At 45.8% G+C, this 15,311-nt stretch overlaps 1 protein-coding gene and 1 pseudogene across 7 annotated transcripts in view; both read right to left on the minus strand.

Annotated features, from left to right (window-relative positions):
- Positions 1-5,171, minus strand: part of CIITA (class II major histocompatibility complex transactivator) — a 61,608-nt gene extending 56,437 nt beyond the window's left edge. For 6 of the 7 annotated variants that reach the window (XM_010339372.3, XM_010339369.3, XM_010339371.3 and 3 more), the window contains exon 1: positions 4,802-5,171. In XM_010339372.3, coding sequence (XP_010337674.2) covers positions 4,802-5,084 — 283 coding nt within the window. In that variant the 5' untranslated portion in view covers positions 5,085-5,171. The remainder of the gene's footprint in view (positions 1-4,801) is intronic. The other variant, XM_074382233.1, reaches the window with a different exon arrangement.
- A 6,404-nt stretch (positions 5,172-11,575) lies between these two features.
- Positions 11,576-14,100, minus strand: LOC120367328 (Fanconi anemia core complex-associated protein 24 pseudogene; annotated as a pseudogene).
- Between the last annotated feature and the right edge of the window lie 1,211 nt (positions 14,101-15,311).

Genomic DNA, 15,311 nt, shown 5'->3' on the forward strand with positions numbered 1-15,311 from the left:
GCTCAAAGTCATCCCTCTTGGAATTGGGAAGGCAGGACAGGCACTCAGGCTGTCTGAGGACATGGCCCATGTGCTAATTCGATGCGCCAACCCAAGGGCAGGGGCCACATTGATTCATTTCTCAAATGTGCACAGCACGCAAGCACTCAGCGTTATTTTGTGTAGAGTAGGTGTGTAGATACTGTTCGGGGCCCTCAGGGAGACTGCAGTCATTATTTTTCTTGGTGCTTCAGACCTCTGGTTTATCTTCTTCCTGTTCATTCCTCTTTGCTGTTATCTTCCTTAGAGTTGCCTGATGTTCAAACAGTGCTACCTAATGCCAAGCACTGCCTTGGGAGGTGCTACCTACCATCTCATTTAACACTCGCTAGAGCTCCGGGAGATTCATATCATTGCTCCCATTTCAGAGATAAAGAAACTGAGATTCCGAGTGGTCTGGTCACATGGCCAAGGTCACATGCTGTGTAAGGAGCAGAGCCTGGCCTCAGACTCAGAGCTGTCCAGCTGTCCAGCTTCCAGCCTGGTTCTTTTCCCATCGTCACCCATCCTAGCTCTCCCTTCTCCGGCCTCTGCCGGCCCTTCCAGATGTTGTCACTCACTGTTGAGCAGGGACTGCCTGAATGTTTGCTTTCCCTTCCTGCTGAGCCATCTGAGTTCCTCCAGGGCAGGGACTGGACTCTTGAGACCCACTGGAGCTTTCCTGGGGCTGGAGGCACACAGATTGCTCTGCATAGCATAGAGCAAAACCCCTAAGCTCTCATCTCCAGAATTGGGCTTTCTGCACAGTTGCAACCCAGGGACTGCAATATCTGAAGGTGCCTTCTGAATCATCAGGCTGGTTTCTGTTTGAAGATTGCCAACCTATTTGGGGTAGATTTACGGTAGCCCCTTGAGTTATTTAGAAGAGGAAGCCAAAACTGTACCTTATTTTGCAGAAAGTACTGCAATTGGCCAGTACAGGAAACCCCAGAGTCTCCCTCCTCAGTTCGTGCCCAGAGGCAAATCGCTTAACTTCTCTGCGCCTCAGCTTACTCATCAGTAAAGTAGAAATAATGAACTATTCATTCATCCATCCACCCACCCATCCACCCATCCATCCACTCAACATTCAACAAATATATATTGCATTTATTGCATACCTACCCTGTGCTCAGGCCCTGTGCTAGGTATTTGGGACACATCATAATCAAAACATAGATCCGTATCCATGTGGGGTTTATTTTTCCAGTGGAAGAGTCGAACGATAAACAACACACGCAATACAAAAGTAAGATGGCTGGGCATGGTGGCTCACACCTGTAATCCCAGCACTTTGGAAGGCTGAGGCAGGCAGATCACCTGAGGTCAGGAGTTTGAGACCAGCCTGGCCAACATGAAGAAACCCCATCTCTACTAAAAGTACAAAATTAGCTGGGCATGATGGCACATGCCTGTAATCCCAGCTACTCGGGAGTCTGAGGCAGGAGAATCGCTTAAACCCAAGAGGTGGAGGTTGCAGTGAGCTGAGATTGCGCCATTGCACTCCAGCCTGGGCAACAAGAATGAAACTCCATTTCAAAAAAAAAAAAAAAAGTAAGAAATACAGAAGGTGGGGGACCAGGTGCAGTGGCTCACACCTGTAATCCCAGCCCTTTGGGAGGCCAAGGCGGGTGGATCACTTGAGGTCAGGGCTTTGAGACCAGCCTGACCAATGTGGTAAAACCCCGTCTCTAATAAAAACACAAAAATTATCCGGGTGTGGTGGTATACGACTGTAATCCCAGCTACTTGGGCAGCTAAGGCATGAGAACCACTTGAACCCGGGAGGTGGAGGTTGCAGTGAGCTGAGATCATACCACTCTACTCCAGCCTGAGTGATAGAGCGAGACTCAGGAAAAGAAAAAAAAAAAAAGAAGGTGGAGAAAAAATCGAGCCGGGAGGGGCCTCAGAGTGTGGAGGGAGGAGTTCCAATTCTAAATGGCTTGGTCAGGACAGACCTCATTGATAAGGTGACATTTGTGCAAAGAGTAGAAGGACTTTAGGAGGTGGACCAAGAAGAAGCTTGGAGAAGAGTGCCCCAGGCGGAGGGAACGGCACGTGCAAAGGTCCTGAGGCAGACAGTGTGCTGAGTGTGTCCGAGGAGCAAGCGAGGGTGCCAGCATGGCTGGAGTAGTTGAACAAGGCAGGCAGGAGCAGGGATGAGAGCAGAGAGGTGATCAGGTGGGAAAGGCCTTGTGGGCTATCGTCCGGAGGTAACTTTTCCTCTGAGTGACGTGAGAGCCAGTGCCGCGTTTAGCACAGCAGAGGGCTACGGTCATTACACGGTGGTTGAGAGGGAGAGTCACAAAAACCCCACATGGATGATTTCCTTTTCTGAACCCCCCGAAATGAAAGTCGGGCCCTTTGTTTACAAACTATGCAATTCTCTTTCCCTGTCCTCTTTCTTCACCTCTGAGAGCTGACCAACAACAACACATCTGCTCACTGTCACATGCTAGGCCTGGTGGCCTAGAGGGAAACTGGCCTGGAAAGGCAGAAAGAGAAAGCAGGGAAAGAAAGCAATTTGCCCTGCACCCCTCGCAGCTCCCCAGAGACCGCACTGGGCCCTGAGCGCAGTTCCACTTTCTGGAGTCACGTGGGATCAGAAATAAAAATAATACCTCCCAAGGGAGGAAACGGAGTTAAATAACAGGAACCAGCACTCTCGGAAGGAAGGGGTGGGAGGGGCTGAAGCGTCCTGCAGCAGCCGTGTGAAGGCACATGTGGCTGGGGCAGCGGGGCTGCGGCCAGGGTGAGAGGAGGGTTCTGGCTTCTCCCCCAGTTAGCATCTGTGCCACCATCAAGACCACACTGGCTGGCTGCACCCCTGTTGAGAAGCCAGGGGAGAATGTTTGGGTGGTAAAGATGCCCCTTCACCCAGGTGTCTGTCAGGAGGAAGAGAATGAAAAGCTGAGGCCAAGAGATGATGAAAACCACTTGGGTGAGAATTCGACCACAAGAAGAGCCAACCCTATAGAAATGTATGTCTCGGCAGGAAAGCTGGTTCCTGCCCTGGTGCCCGAGATAAGGCCGCCAGACGGCATTTGATGCTCTGAAGACTTAAGTTGAAGATCAAAACGTGTCTGTCTTCAAATCCAACCTTCACCTCTTCCCACCTAGGGGACCTGGGCAAGTTGTGTCACCTCTGGGCAGTGTCTGTTCTCTAAGTGTTAAATAAGGATGGGGATCAAAGGGCTCAGGGTCAAGGGAGAAGTAAGGGGGTTCCAGACTGTGCTTAGACCTCGCCTGGCGCACTAAATCCTCAGTGAATGTCCATCGCTGTTATTTTCTCAAGACTTGCATTTGAGAAGGAGATAGAACACACACCGTCTTTTGAAAGTGATGACGAGATCGGGTGTGGTGGCTCACATCTGTAAGCCCAGCACTTTAGGAAGCCAAAGCAGGAGGATGGCTTGAGCTCAGGAGTTCGAGAGCAGCCTGGTCAACATAGTGAGACCTCATCTCTACAAAGCAATTTAGCCAGGCATAGTAGTGCACGCCTGCGGTCCCAGCTAGCTGAGAGGCTGAGGTGGAAGGATCACTTGAGCCTCAGAGGTTGAGGCTGCAGTGAGCTGTGATCGTGCCACTACACTCCAGCCTTGGCAACAGAACAGACCCCATCTCGAAGAAAGGAAGGAAGTTGTGACATTGGAATGAAGGGAGAACTTCTTTGTAACTGAGTAGGAAACCAAAAATGTTGGGGGAGTCAAGGGTGTGAGCAGAGCGGAAAGAGCACGTGCAGACTTGTCTTTCTGGTTGAAGATGCAGGTGTGTCACCAATGCTCTAAAGCTGAGGCATTCATTCTCTCTCCCCGTAAGCTAGTTCTTATTCTCTCTCTCTTTCCCCATCTTCTCCCTCTTTCTGTTCCTCTGTCAGTCTTCCTTTCTCCCTGTCTGTGCAGCTCTCAGTGTCTGTGTCTGTCTCTCCCTTCCTTTCTCACTCTCCTTCTGTCTGTCACTCAGTTTGTCTCTGTGTGTCACACAGACACACACATGCACACATAAGCAAATGCATATAAACACACACACGCTCATGCACACACGGCAGCCTCTGCTCTCGGCTCTTTCCCTGGCTCCCGTCTCTGCACCCTATTCCTCCTTTTTTTTTTTTTTTTTTTTTTTTTTGAGACAGAGTCTCACTCTGTTGACCAGACTGGAGTACAGTGGCATAAACTCGGCTCACTGCAACCTCTGCCTCCCGAGTTCAAGCAACTCTCCTGCCTCAGCCTCCTGAGTAGCTGGGATTAAGGCACCCACCACCATGTCTGGCTGATTTTTATAGTTTTTAGCAGAGATGGGGTTTCACTATGTTGGCCAGGCTGGTCTCGAACTCCTGATCTCAGGTGATCCACCTGGCTCGGCCTCCCAAAGTGCTGGGATTACAGGCGTGAGCCACTGCGCCTGGCCACATTTCTCTCTTTTTGACTCACACTGATTGTGCCTGCATCCATCTTCTCCACTAGACTGCAAGCCCCTTGAAGGGAGGAACTGATCTGTTCATTGGTGCCCTGTTAGTGCTGGCGTATTGTCAGGGCTCAGGGAGTGAACCCAAGCAGGCATTTGGCTGCATGCCTCTGGAACAGTCCCTTCCAGTAGAGCGGGAAGCATGCTGTACGCTCCAGCACACCCAGGAATAGAGGCAGTGCTCCAAGCCAGTTCACCAGACTCTTGGATTTCTCACCCGTCTGCCTTCCCATTTGACTTCCCTTTCAGAGAGGAGGGAATATCCTTGAGCTACCTACAGCCTGTCATTGCTCCTTGAGTAAAAGTGATGCCAACTTACCACCATGGTCCCTGTGGCCGGGGCCTTTCTCGGCTGCTGGGGGCTGCAGCCCACTCCAGGCCCACCCCTGGAGGACCAAGTCTGGGTCTCCTTTTTCTAGCAGGGTCAAAGAGATCTTCCTGGCCAAAGTCTCGCTATCAGGCTCATGGAGCAGGGTGCAGTGGTATTCCCTGGAGAGGAGCTCCTCCGTCAGCAGGCTGTCCAGGAGGGCCTGCACCAGGCTGGGCCGATGGCTGGAGAGCAGCGTTCGCACCTGACTCAGGATGGCCTGGAAGTGGTTCATGGCAGCTCTTGGAATCAGGGCAGTGGCCCTGGCCAGTGCCTGGGATCTCCGCTCACCCGGCCTGCTGCATCCAAAACGTGAAGTGAAAAGCAGGACCAGGGAACCTCTGCAATTTGTTGCAGTTTATTCCTGCTTAGGAAGATTTCCTCTTTTGCACTGGAGGCTGGGGTTCCTCATGAATGGACGGATATGGGCTTTGGGGTTGATTCAGACTCCGCAGATATTCGCTGGGTGCTGCCCAGGTGTCTGTGCCAGCGAAGCCCACAGCCTTCTGTGGAAGCCAAGCTAGTATGACTAAGAAGAAGGCAGCATGCCTCTGTGCAGGACCTGTAAGGTGACAGGTCTTTTCAGATGTCTTCTTACAGCAAGTAGGCATTGTGGCACAGAGGTTAAGCAGATAGGCTTGGAGCTAAGCTGCCTGTGTTCAAGTCCCAGATCTGTTCCTCGCCAATTAAGTGACTTTGGACATGTTAGGTAGCCTTTTATTTATTTATTTATTTTTTGGAGAGAGGGTCTTGCTCTGTTGCCCAGGCTGGTGTGCAGTGGGGTGATCATAACTCGTTGCAGCCTCAACTTCCCAGGTTCAAGCCATCCTCACATCTCCATTTCCTGAGTAGCTGGGACTACAGACTCACGCCATCAGGCCCTACGAATTTTTTTTAAACTTTTATTTTTAGTAGAGACAAGGTCTCCCTCTGTTTCCCAATCTGGTCTTGAATTCCTGGGTTCAAGTGATCCTCCTGCCTCAGCCTCCTCAACTGCTGGGATTAAGGCATGAGCCACCATACCTGCCTTACTTAGCATTTTTAGTCTCTGTAAATAGCACTTACATGATAAGGTTGTTGGGAGGATTAAATGAGATAACATAAACAGAGTCCCTAGTGCATTATCTACAACATTATAATAATACAATAAATATGAGCCATTATTATTAGTGATTAATCACGCAAACTACTCTTACCTATAGTAGTGATATTATCTATCACAAAACCTCAGTCTGCTGCTCTGCAAAATTTCCCACTAAAAGCAATCCAATCTCATATGCATTTAGGGGCTTAACACTGGACCTAGTAAGCACTTAATGAACACTGACTATTTGTTAATGCTATTTCCAACTTACTAATGCACAAAACAGAGGATTTGCACAGAAGCCAGTCTGGTTTATGATTCTAAAAATCCCCAGCCCAATTTTAAAGAACCATAGGTGACTGTTCTCCTGCCCATTCTGTAACATGCCCTGATTTTGTTTCCTTCCGGACTCAGGATTACCATCTCTCAGATAGGGCCATTTGTATTACTCATTTAAATGAGACAAAGAATTTCCACTTCTGACCAATTCCCATATGATCAATGCTACCACAGGTAACAATGAGAAACTCTGAGGAGAATATAAAAAATAACTATCCAAAGACACTGGAGAGTGACAGGCCAGGCAGATACGGGAATGGGGTTAATACAAGGAAAATGAGAATATCATTGGTGAATTTCCTAGTCCATGAGTTTATTCTGAAGGCAGATTTCAATCGGTGCTGTGCAAGGCAGTGAAGATTTTTATTTAAAAAAGAAAAAAAACAAAAAAGGCTGGGCATGGTGGCTCGCAACTATAATCCCAGGACTTTGGTAAGTGGAGGTGGGAGGATTGTTTGAGCTTAGGAGTTTGAGACCAACCTGGGCAACATGGAGAAACCCCATCTCTACTAAAATTACAGAAGTTAGTTGGATGTGGTGGCTCATGCTTGTGGTCCCAGCTGCTTGGAAGGCTTAGGTGGGAGGATCACTTGAGCCTGGAGGTTGAGGTTGCAGTGGGCTTTGATAGTGCCACTGAACTTTAGCCTGGGTAATAGAGTAAGACTCTATCTCACAAAAAATAAAAATTAAAAAGGAAAGGTTTACTGCCCTTTATAATTAGAGGGCAGAATTTAGGGCAAAAATAGCTACTGGAAATTAGAAATCACAGACACAGAGGCAGAAAGAAGTAGCCCCAAATTCTGTGTATAGCTGTCCAAATATCTGCTGGCCTCTCAACCATGTATGCATTCATAGGTCAGACTCCAAGAAGCTCAGCTAAGGCTAAATAAGCTGAACTAAGATTTCAGCAGCAATGGGTGTAGGAGTAGGAAATTTTGCATTGATTCCAGCCAAGTTATATCTCTACTGAAAAACCCCAAAATATTAATGCAGTTCAGATTATAACAGAATCTAGAGTGTTTATGACATATCCCTAATGTCCTGTGTTCAATACAAAATTACTTGACATAAAAAGAAACAGGAAAAAAAGTGGCATTCTCAAGAAAAAAAGACAATCAATGAAAATTGGCCTCAAGATGATGTCAATGTTGAAAGTGGCAGATAATTATTTTTAAAGCTGTGAGGATAACCATGGAGGAAAAAGACATCAAAGACGTAAAGGAAAATATGCTCATCAAAATGAAAAGATAGGAAATTTTAGCATAAAAATAGAAACTATAAAAAATAGAATCTATTAAAAAATAACCAAATGGAAATTTTTCAAGTGAAGAATATAATGCATGAAGTTTTAAAGTCACTAGGTGGAATTAACAGCAAAATGGATGTGAAATAAGAAAAAGAAATTTTAAGATGAGACAATAGAGATTATTCAATTTGACAAACAAAAAAACAATTTTTTAAATGAGCTTCAAGTATTTGTGGGACAATCTCAAAAGGTTCAACTTATACATGTGTAAAGTCACAGAAAGAGGAGAGAGGATGAGACAGAAAAGGTTTTTAAAGAAATAATAGCCAAGGTGTTCTCAATGAAGAGGCTTCTAATGCAGTAACTCAGGAATGGAAAATCAAATATTATATGCTTTCACTTGTAAGTGGGAGCTCAGCTATGAGGATGCAAAGGCATAAGAATGCTGTCATGGACTCTGGGGGCTAAGGGGAAGGATTGAGGTGGGTGAGGGATAAAAGACTACACATTGGGTACAATGTACACTGCTCAGGTGGTAGGTGCACTAAAATCTCAGAAGTCACCACTAGAGAACTTGTCCATGTAAGCATTCCATGTAAGCAAGCACCACCTGTTCCCTCCAAAACTATTGAAATATTTAAAAGCAGAAAATGAAGACAAAAGAGATGATGTGACTATGAAGACCAGTCAAAGAGATACACTGTTACTGCTTTGGAGATGAAGGAAAGATGTCATAAGCCAAGGTATGTGGATAGCTTCTAGAAGCTTCAAAAACCACAGAAATAGGTTCTCTCCTACAACCTTTAGAAGGGAGTCAAACTCAGCTTGATTTTAGCCCATTGAGACCCATGTAAGAGTTTTACAGAAATGTTAAGAAAATAAGTTAGTGTTGTTTCAAGCATATATATATAGAGAGAGAGTCAGAACCTTTTGTTGAATGGAACACAGATTTGAGAAGCTTAGCAAATCTAAGTAGGTTAAATACAAGAAAACCACACTTAGGCACATCGTAGTCAAACTGTTGAAAACCAAAGCTAGAAAGAAACTGGTGAAAGCAGCCAGTTCAAAAATAACACATCGCATGCAGGAGAAAACCTGAATGATCACTGACTTCTCATTTGCAACTACGGAGACTGGAAGACTGGATGGAAGAATATCTTAGAAGAGATAAGATTTTAAAATATGTCAATCTTGAGTTCTACAGTCAGTGAAAATATCCCTCAAGAATACACAAACATTCAATCAACAGAAATAGACATTTTCAGATAAGAGAAAACTCAAAGGATATGTTGCAAGAGGCCTGCCTTACAAGATGGTGAAACAGCAAACAGTGGGTGCACAGAGCCAGGGATGAGGGTCTGTTGTCCTAATCACTTGTAAGTCTGCCTTGATTGTTCCTATCGATCCAGCTGCCACTTGTCATGTGCTTAGTCAGGAAAACCTAGGTGCCAGCTTCCACTTGGCCACTGACTCACTGTGCCATTACTGGCAAGGCACTTCCTCTCTTTGGACCACAGCGTCGTCACCCATGAAACACATAGGTTGGATTACATGATCCCCGGGCTTTCTTTCACTTCTGAAATACTAGTTTCCAGGGAGGTGTTACCTAGTTGCAGAACTCACTGGTTTTGAGCTCAGCCATATTCCCCACGGTTAATCACTGGTGCCTTACTTCTTCCATCTTTACTTATCCAGAGCTCTCTGCATGATTTTCTTCTCCTCTAAATCACATACAATCTGTACGATCATTTACCTAATAGTTTGTTTTAATCTATCTTACTGATTTACTTTCTTTTAAAAGAAAACATCCTATCTTTATTACAATCAGAAAGCCAGTGTCCCTTGTGTAAGAATAGTAGGCAACTGGAAAAAAAAAAAAAAAACACACACACACACACACACACACAAAAACCCACACAGACTGTAAAATGATAATATGAAAGTTTAGATTTCTGTTTGCTTGAGTTTCTGATCCTGGGGTCCTATCTCCCTTTGTGGCAAAAGGTAGTTAGCAAGTGTTAGAAAGGCATTAAATATAGAGTAGCACCAAGTTAAAGCTCTCTTGCATGAGCAGATAAGTAAAAATGGTAAGGGTATAGAAAAACGGGAATTCTGCTTTGCTGGAGAGCATGTAGAATGGTGTAATTGATTAGGGTAATAATTTGGTAATGCCTACAAAATCATTAAATAATACCCAGGATTTCCACTCTTCAGTATACACTCCAGAAAAATTCTTGCATATATGCATTATGACACACGAGGCAGCTTTAAAGATAGAAATGTCTTTTATAAACATTTTGAAGCATGTACGGCTTTAAGAAATTAAACTTAATAGGCCCAACCAAAGTGTAGGAAATTGGTGTTTCCTAAAATGAAGTTATTCAAATGAATTACACATTGGGACAGAGAGTGAGTTTTAGAGGTTTAATACTGAGTCTTTTACCATCTTCTCTCCTCCTGTTTCATCACAGTATAGCGTTACGTGTAAAAGTGAATCCCTAAGTGATGACCTGGGACTGCTACATTTCTAAGAAGAGACCCTTAATACAGGTCGCTAAAGGTCCAGCATTCAGATATAGGTATTCTAGAATCTTCTCATGAGCTCAGCTGCTAGTACAATCTCCACACCAGTGCTAGCATTGGTCATCTATGATTACCCACCTGTTATTCCTTCCAGAATCATCATAACTTATTTGCCATCAGGGCTCTCTGTAACTGCTCTTCCACAAAAAAAGCCCTGGTTATTTTAAAGAAAATTCTGGTCCTCTTTTTTTTTTTTTCTTTCTGATTTAGGATCTTGCTCTGTCATTCAGGCTGGAGTGCAGTGCTGTGATCATGGTTCACTGTAGCCTCAACCTTCTGAGCTCAAGTGATTCTCCCGCCTCAGCCCCTTCACATGTAACTGGGAGTGTGCCACTATGCCTGGCTAATTTGTTAATTTTGTGTGGAAATAGGGTCTCACAATGTTGCCCAGGCTGGTCTCGAACTCCTGGCCTCGAGCATTCTTCTGCCTCTGCCTCCCAAAGCACTGGGATTACAGGTGTGAGCCACCACGCTCAGAGTAGCCATTATTCTTTATATCTTTGCCGTTGCTGTTGTAGTTGAGACAGAGTTTCACTCCTTTTGCCCAGGCTGGAGTGCAATGGCACGATCTTGGCTTACTGCAACCTCCACCTCCCAGGTTCAAGTAACTCTCCTGCCTTAGCCTCTGGAGCAGCTGGGATTATAGACACATGCCACCACACCCAGCTAATGTATTTTTAGTAGAGACAGAGTTTCACCATTTTGGCCAGGCAGTCTTGAACTCCTGACCTCAGGTGATCTGCCTGCCTTGGCCTCCCAAAGTACTGGGATTACAGGTGTGAGCCACTGTGCTGGGCCTTTTTTCTTTATAACTTTTTATATATCTAAAATATCCTATTAGACTGAGTTATATAAAACTGCTGATATTTGTTTTAGATTCATAAAAATTGCTGTTTCATATGGTGTGACCTAATATAATGATAACGAGGATGATGGTGGATTGAGAGGGGACTTTCTTACTACACAATTGGTTGTTATTTGACACCTATGGGTGAACCTCTCTTCCCTCAGTTATCCGCCTGCCAGGAGGGTGGCACAGAAAGCACACTTTGGGAAACACCAGTTTAGTGCTTGGTGTCATGGTTCTGTTACCAATTGAGACCTGGGTCTTGACTCTCAAGATATTAGGGGCCTTGTGGTCGAGAAGTTTGTGGCCTGAGGCGGGAAGCAGGGAAAAGAGAGTGTACTGAGAGATCTCTTGAGAGGGGCAGTGGAGCTGGTCACAGGTAAAATGCTCAGGCTCTAGTTCTCCAGTTCAAGGCTTGGGGCTCGGGCCGTCCGTGAAGTCACCTTCCTGGTGGGTGAGGGACAATTGGCTTCTCTAGCTCTGGTTCCTCCCGCTGGAAATCAACGATGATGATATAATTTTAAAAATTCAGTTATGATTCCTTGAGTGAGAATATTGGGGAGTTAGACGCTTTCTGTTTATGGTCTCATCATCGCCAAAAGTAATTCGAGGTAAGCGTCAACCATCTCACTCATCAGCTGCGTGGATGAAGCTCCAAGGTGTAAGTTGCAGAACCTGAGCCGGAACATGAAAGGAACGCTGGGCTGCAGATTCAGAAAAGGAGAAGCGGGCTGGGAACACAGCATCTGCTGGGGTGGCTACTTCCTCCTGAAAGGCAGAGGAGATCAGCTCTCTGGATCCACGGGCATGTCCAGGATGCCCCCTGTGGCTGCTGTGTGCCCGCCCACAGACCAGGCCGTTGCGTCTCAGCCTGAGTTACATTTCCCGCTGCTCAGGGATGTGGACTGCTACCTTTGCTTCTTGGGTTTCCCCACAAGGCATACGGAGTTCACTCCTGGCTTATAACTGGAAGCAATGGGGAGAGTGGGTGAAAACTGGCATTTCATCTGCAGGATGACAGCATGACTCATTGTGTGTGGCTCATGTGGGCCAGAGGTGGGAATCAGGAGACCCAGGTCCAGTTGGGTGCTGGAATTAGCTTCACCATCTCCTCCTCCAACTTATTTTCAGCACCAACTTCCCTTCTGGCACTCCCACATTGCCACCACTATTTCCATGTTCACCATCACTCCCATCACCTCTACCACCTCTGTCATCACCACCAGCATCATCACCACCACCATCACCACCTTCATCATCGCCACCTCCGACACCACCTCCATCATCACCACCTCTGTCATCAACACCATCATCACCACCACTATCATCACCACCTCCATCACCACCACCTCCATTACCACCACAATCATCACCACCTCCATCACCTCTACCTCCACCACCCCTCCATCATCACCACCTCTGTCATCAACACCACTATCATCGTCACCTCCATCATCATCACCTCCATCATCACCACCTCCATCACCACCACCTCCATTACCACCACAATCATCACCACCTCCATCATCTCTACCTCCACCACCACCTCCATCATCACCACCTCTGTCATCAACACCACTATCATCATCACCTCCATCATCACCACCTCCGCCATCATCACCACCACCATCATCATCACCACCATCATCACAACCAACATCATCACCACCTCCGTCATCACCACCACCCTCATTACCACCACCCTCATTCGTGCTACCTCTATCATTATTCTTTTTTTCCTGAGACAGAGTCTTGGTCTGTCACCCAGGCTAGAATCCAGTCGCATGACCTCAGCTCACTGCAACCTCCACTTCCAGGTTCAAGCAATTCTCCTTTCTCAACCTCCTGCACAGATGGGGCTAGAGGTGCCCATCACCACACTCAGCTAATTTTTCTATTTTTAGTAGAGACAGGGTTTCACCATGTTGGCCAGGCTGGTCTCAAACTCCTGGCCTCATGCGATCCACCTACCTCGACCTCCCAAAGTGCTGGGATTACAGGTGTCAGCCACCATGCCTGGCCATGCTGTTAGTATTTGTGGATTTGAATCCCTGCTCTATCACATATAAGCTTGAATGTGCCCTCTTATATCTCTGTGTCTTAGTTTTCTCATCTGGGAAATGATGTTCATTATGTGTTAGACTGGGCTTGGCATGTAGTAGGCATCTAACAAACTCATTCATGTATTGAATAAATGAATCAACCCCAGTGAGGCACTAACAGAAACAGGGAAAACAACCATGAACAAAAAGAAAGAAAGAAAGAAAGAAAATTGCTGGTCTTATGCAGTTTACAGTCTTATTAGTTAAAGTGATCTCCTTCCTCTGCCTCCCAGTCCTGGGATTACAGGCATGAGCCGCCACGCCCAGCCTGCTCTGAGGTTTTAATAGGACACAGACTAAATAGTCAATGCAAGCAAATTGCATTTAGTAATCTAAGGTCAAAGTTTCCAGGTCATAGTGTATATTTGCTTTCTTTTAGAGTCCTATTATGAAGAAAACATTCGAGATAAATGTTCTCTTGAATAGATATGCATATATACGTATCTTTAACTATTACCATTCCCATTTTCTCTATTATTTGTCCAAACACAAGCTCCAGTTCCCAAATGGAAGCATTACTCAGTTGCTGGATGCTTGGAAACTTCTATAGTGGAAGGGGAGCTTTAACTTTTCCATCTCCTGGTATCTGCTGCACGGTTCAAAGGAGCGATGGCTCAGACAGCAGCAGGGCCTATTTTTCCCTGAGAAGAGGGTTCTTGCTGGGCTCTTTGATTTGCCCTTGAACCAACTGGATGATGAGGCAGGATGCTGCCATCTGGGTGGCCATTGGAAGCATCACCATTCCAAGGTCCAGCACAGTAAACTCCCGTAAGGCTGGGAAGTACTGTTCACGCACCCGGTTTTTTTCAACAATTCCTTGAAGATTACTGGGATTTCTAACCTGAACGAGCCTCTTTCAGTAGCCATTTCCTACCACCAAATCAGCTTTGGTGACATAAAAGATGCAGCATCTTGTATCTCCTGCGCCAGCTGTGACCCGTGCCATTTCTCATTAGCCAGAACATGCCCCAAAGGCACGTGCACAGGGCCCATGCCGTCAGGGGGTTCCTTTCCATGGGTGATCTCCACCTGCAGCCGCGCCACTTCCATGTTCACCCTTCTCGGTTAATTTTTAAATAAATTCAGCATCTGGTTTGAGTTGGTGTTCGAAAATAAATTAATTAAGTAACTTTAAAATTAAATATATTCAGCTGTCTTCTAGTAAATGTTAAACAACTGTATCACTGTCTCTTAAAAAAAAAAAAAAAAAGAAGTCCTAATTTATAGTGTTTGCCAACCTCCATGGTATAAATATTCCCACCATGGATAATTACAGGCTACCAATGTGATATTGCTGAACACAGTGTTGGGAAGAGATACCCGCAATCAGCTCTCCTGAGCTACACCAGCTGGCTTAAGCACACCTCTGATTTTACACATTTGTATCCACATTCTGGTGTCTGAAGTCTGTGGGTTTGTCTTTTAGACAAAAATTCTGCTGGCCAGGCTGGAGTACAGTGGTATGATCATTGCTCACTGTGTCCTCGAATTCCCCAGTTCAAGGTATCCTCCTGCCTCAGCCTCCAAAGTAGCTAGGATTACAGGCGCATGCTACCTTGCTCGGCTAATTTTTTAACTTTTTTGTAAAGACGGGGCCTCACTATGTTGCCCAGGCTGGTCGTGAACTGCTGGCCTAAAGCGATCCTCCCACTTCGATTTCCCAAAGCAGGAGGGAGCCGCTGCGCCTGGCCTCTGTTTTTACTCTCTGTTGTTTCTGTTTGCCTCCATACAACATGTGGTGCTTCTTTGTCTGCGTGTGTGATTTTTTTTTTAACTGTGAGCTACTAATTTCCTTAGAATTTTATCGCAAGTAATCTTTGAATCCTGGAATAAAGTTAGATTCCATTACAGAGGAGTTGACTCTACCTCTGCTAATCTTTAACCACCCTACTTCCAATTTATAACATCTTTAGATTATTATTATTTTTACTAGATAAGCAGCATGAATTCAGCTCATAAACCTGAGTGAGGATCCCTCTGTGATTAAAAATTCTCAGATAAGATATTTTTCTTCTCCTACATTCAACCCTAAGACTGGGACACGTAAGTTTCAAAGCTGTTTCTCTGGCAGGGTTTAGCTCTCACTTATTCTTACAGTGACAGTATACTCCTTTAGGGTTCTGCTGTAGTAGAAATCTACCATTAAATCCTCACCTGTGGCTAGGCGCAGTGGCTCACACCTATAATCCCAGCATTTTGGGAGGCCGAGGCAGGCAGATCGCTTGAGCCCAGGAGATCGAGACCAGTTTGGGTAACATGGC

This window comes from Saimiri boliviensis, chromosome 12, assembly GCF_048565385.1.
Source record: "Saimiri boliviensis isolate mSaiBol1 chromosome 12, mSaiBol1.pri, whole genome shotgun sequence".
Classification (NCBI taxonomy): domain Eukaryota; kingdom Metazoa; phylum Chordata; class Mammalia; order Primates; family Cebidae; genus Saimiri; species Saimiri boliviensis.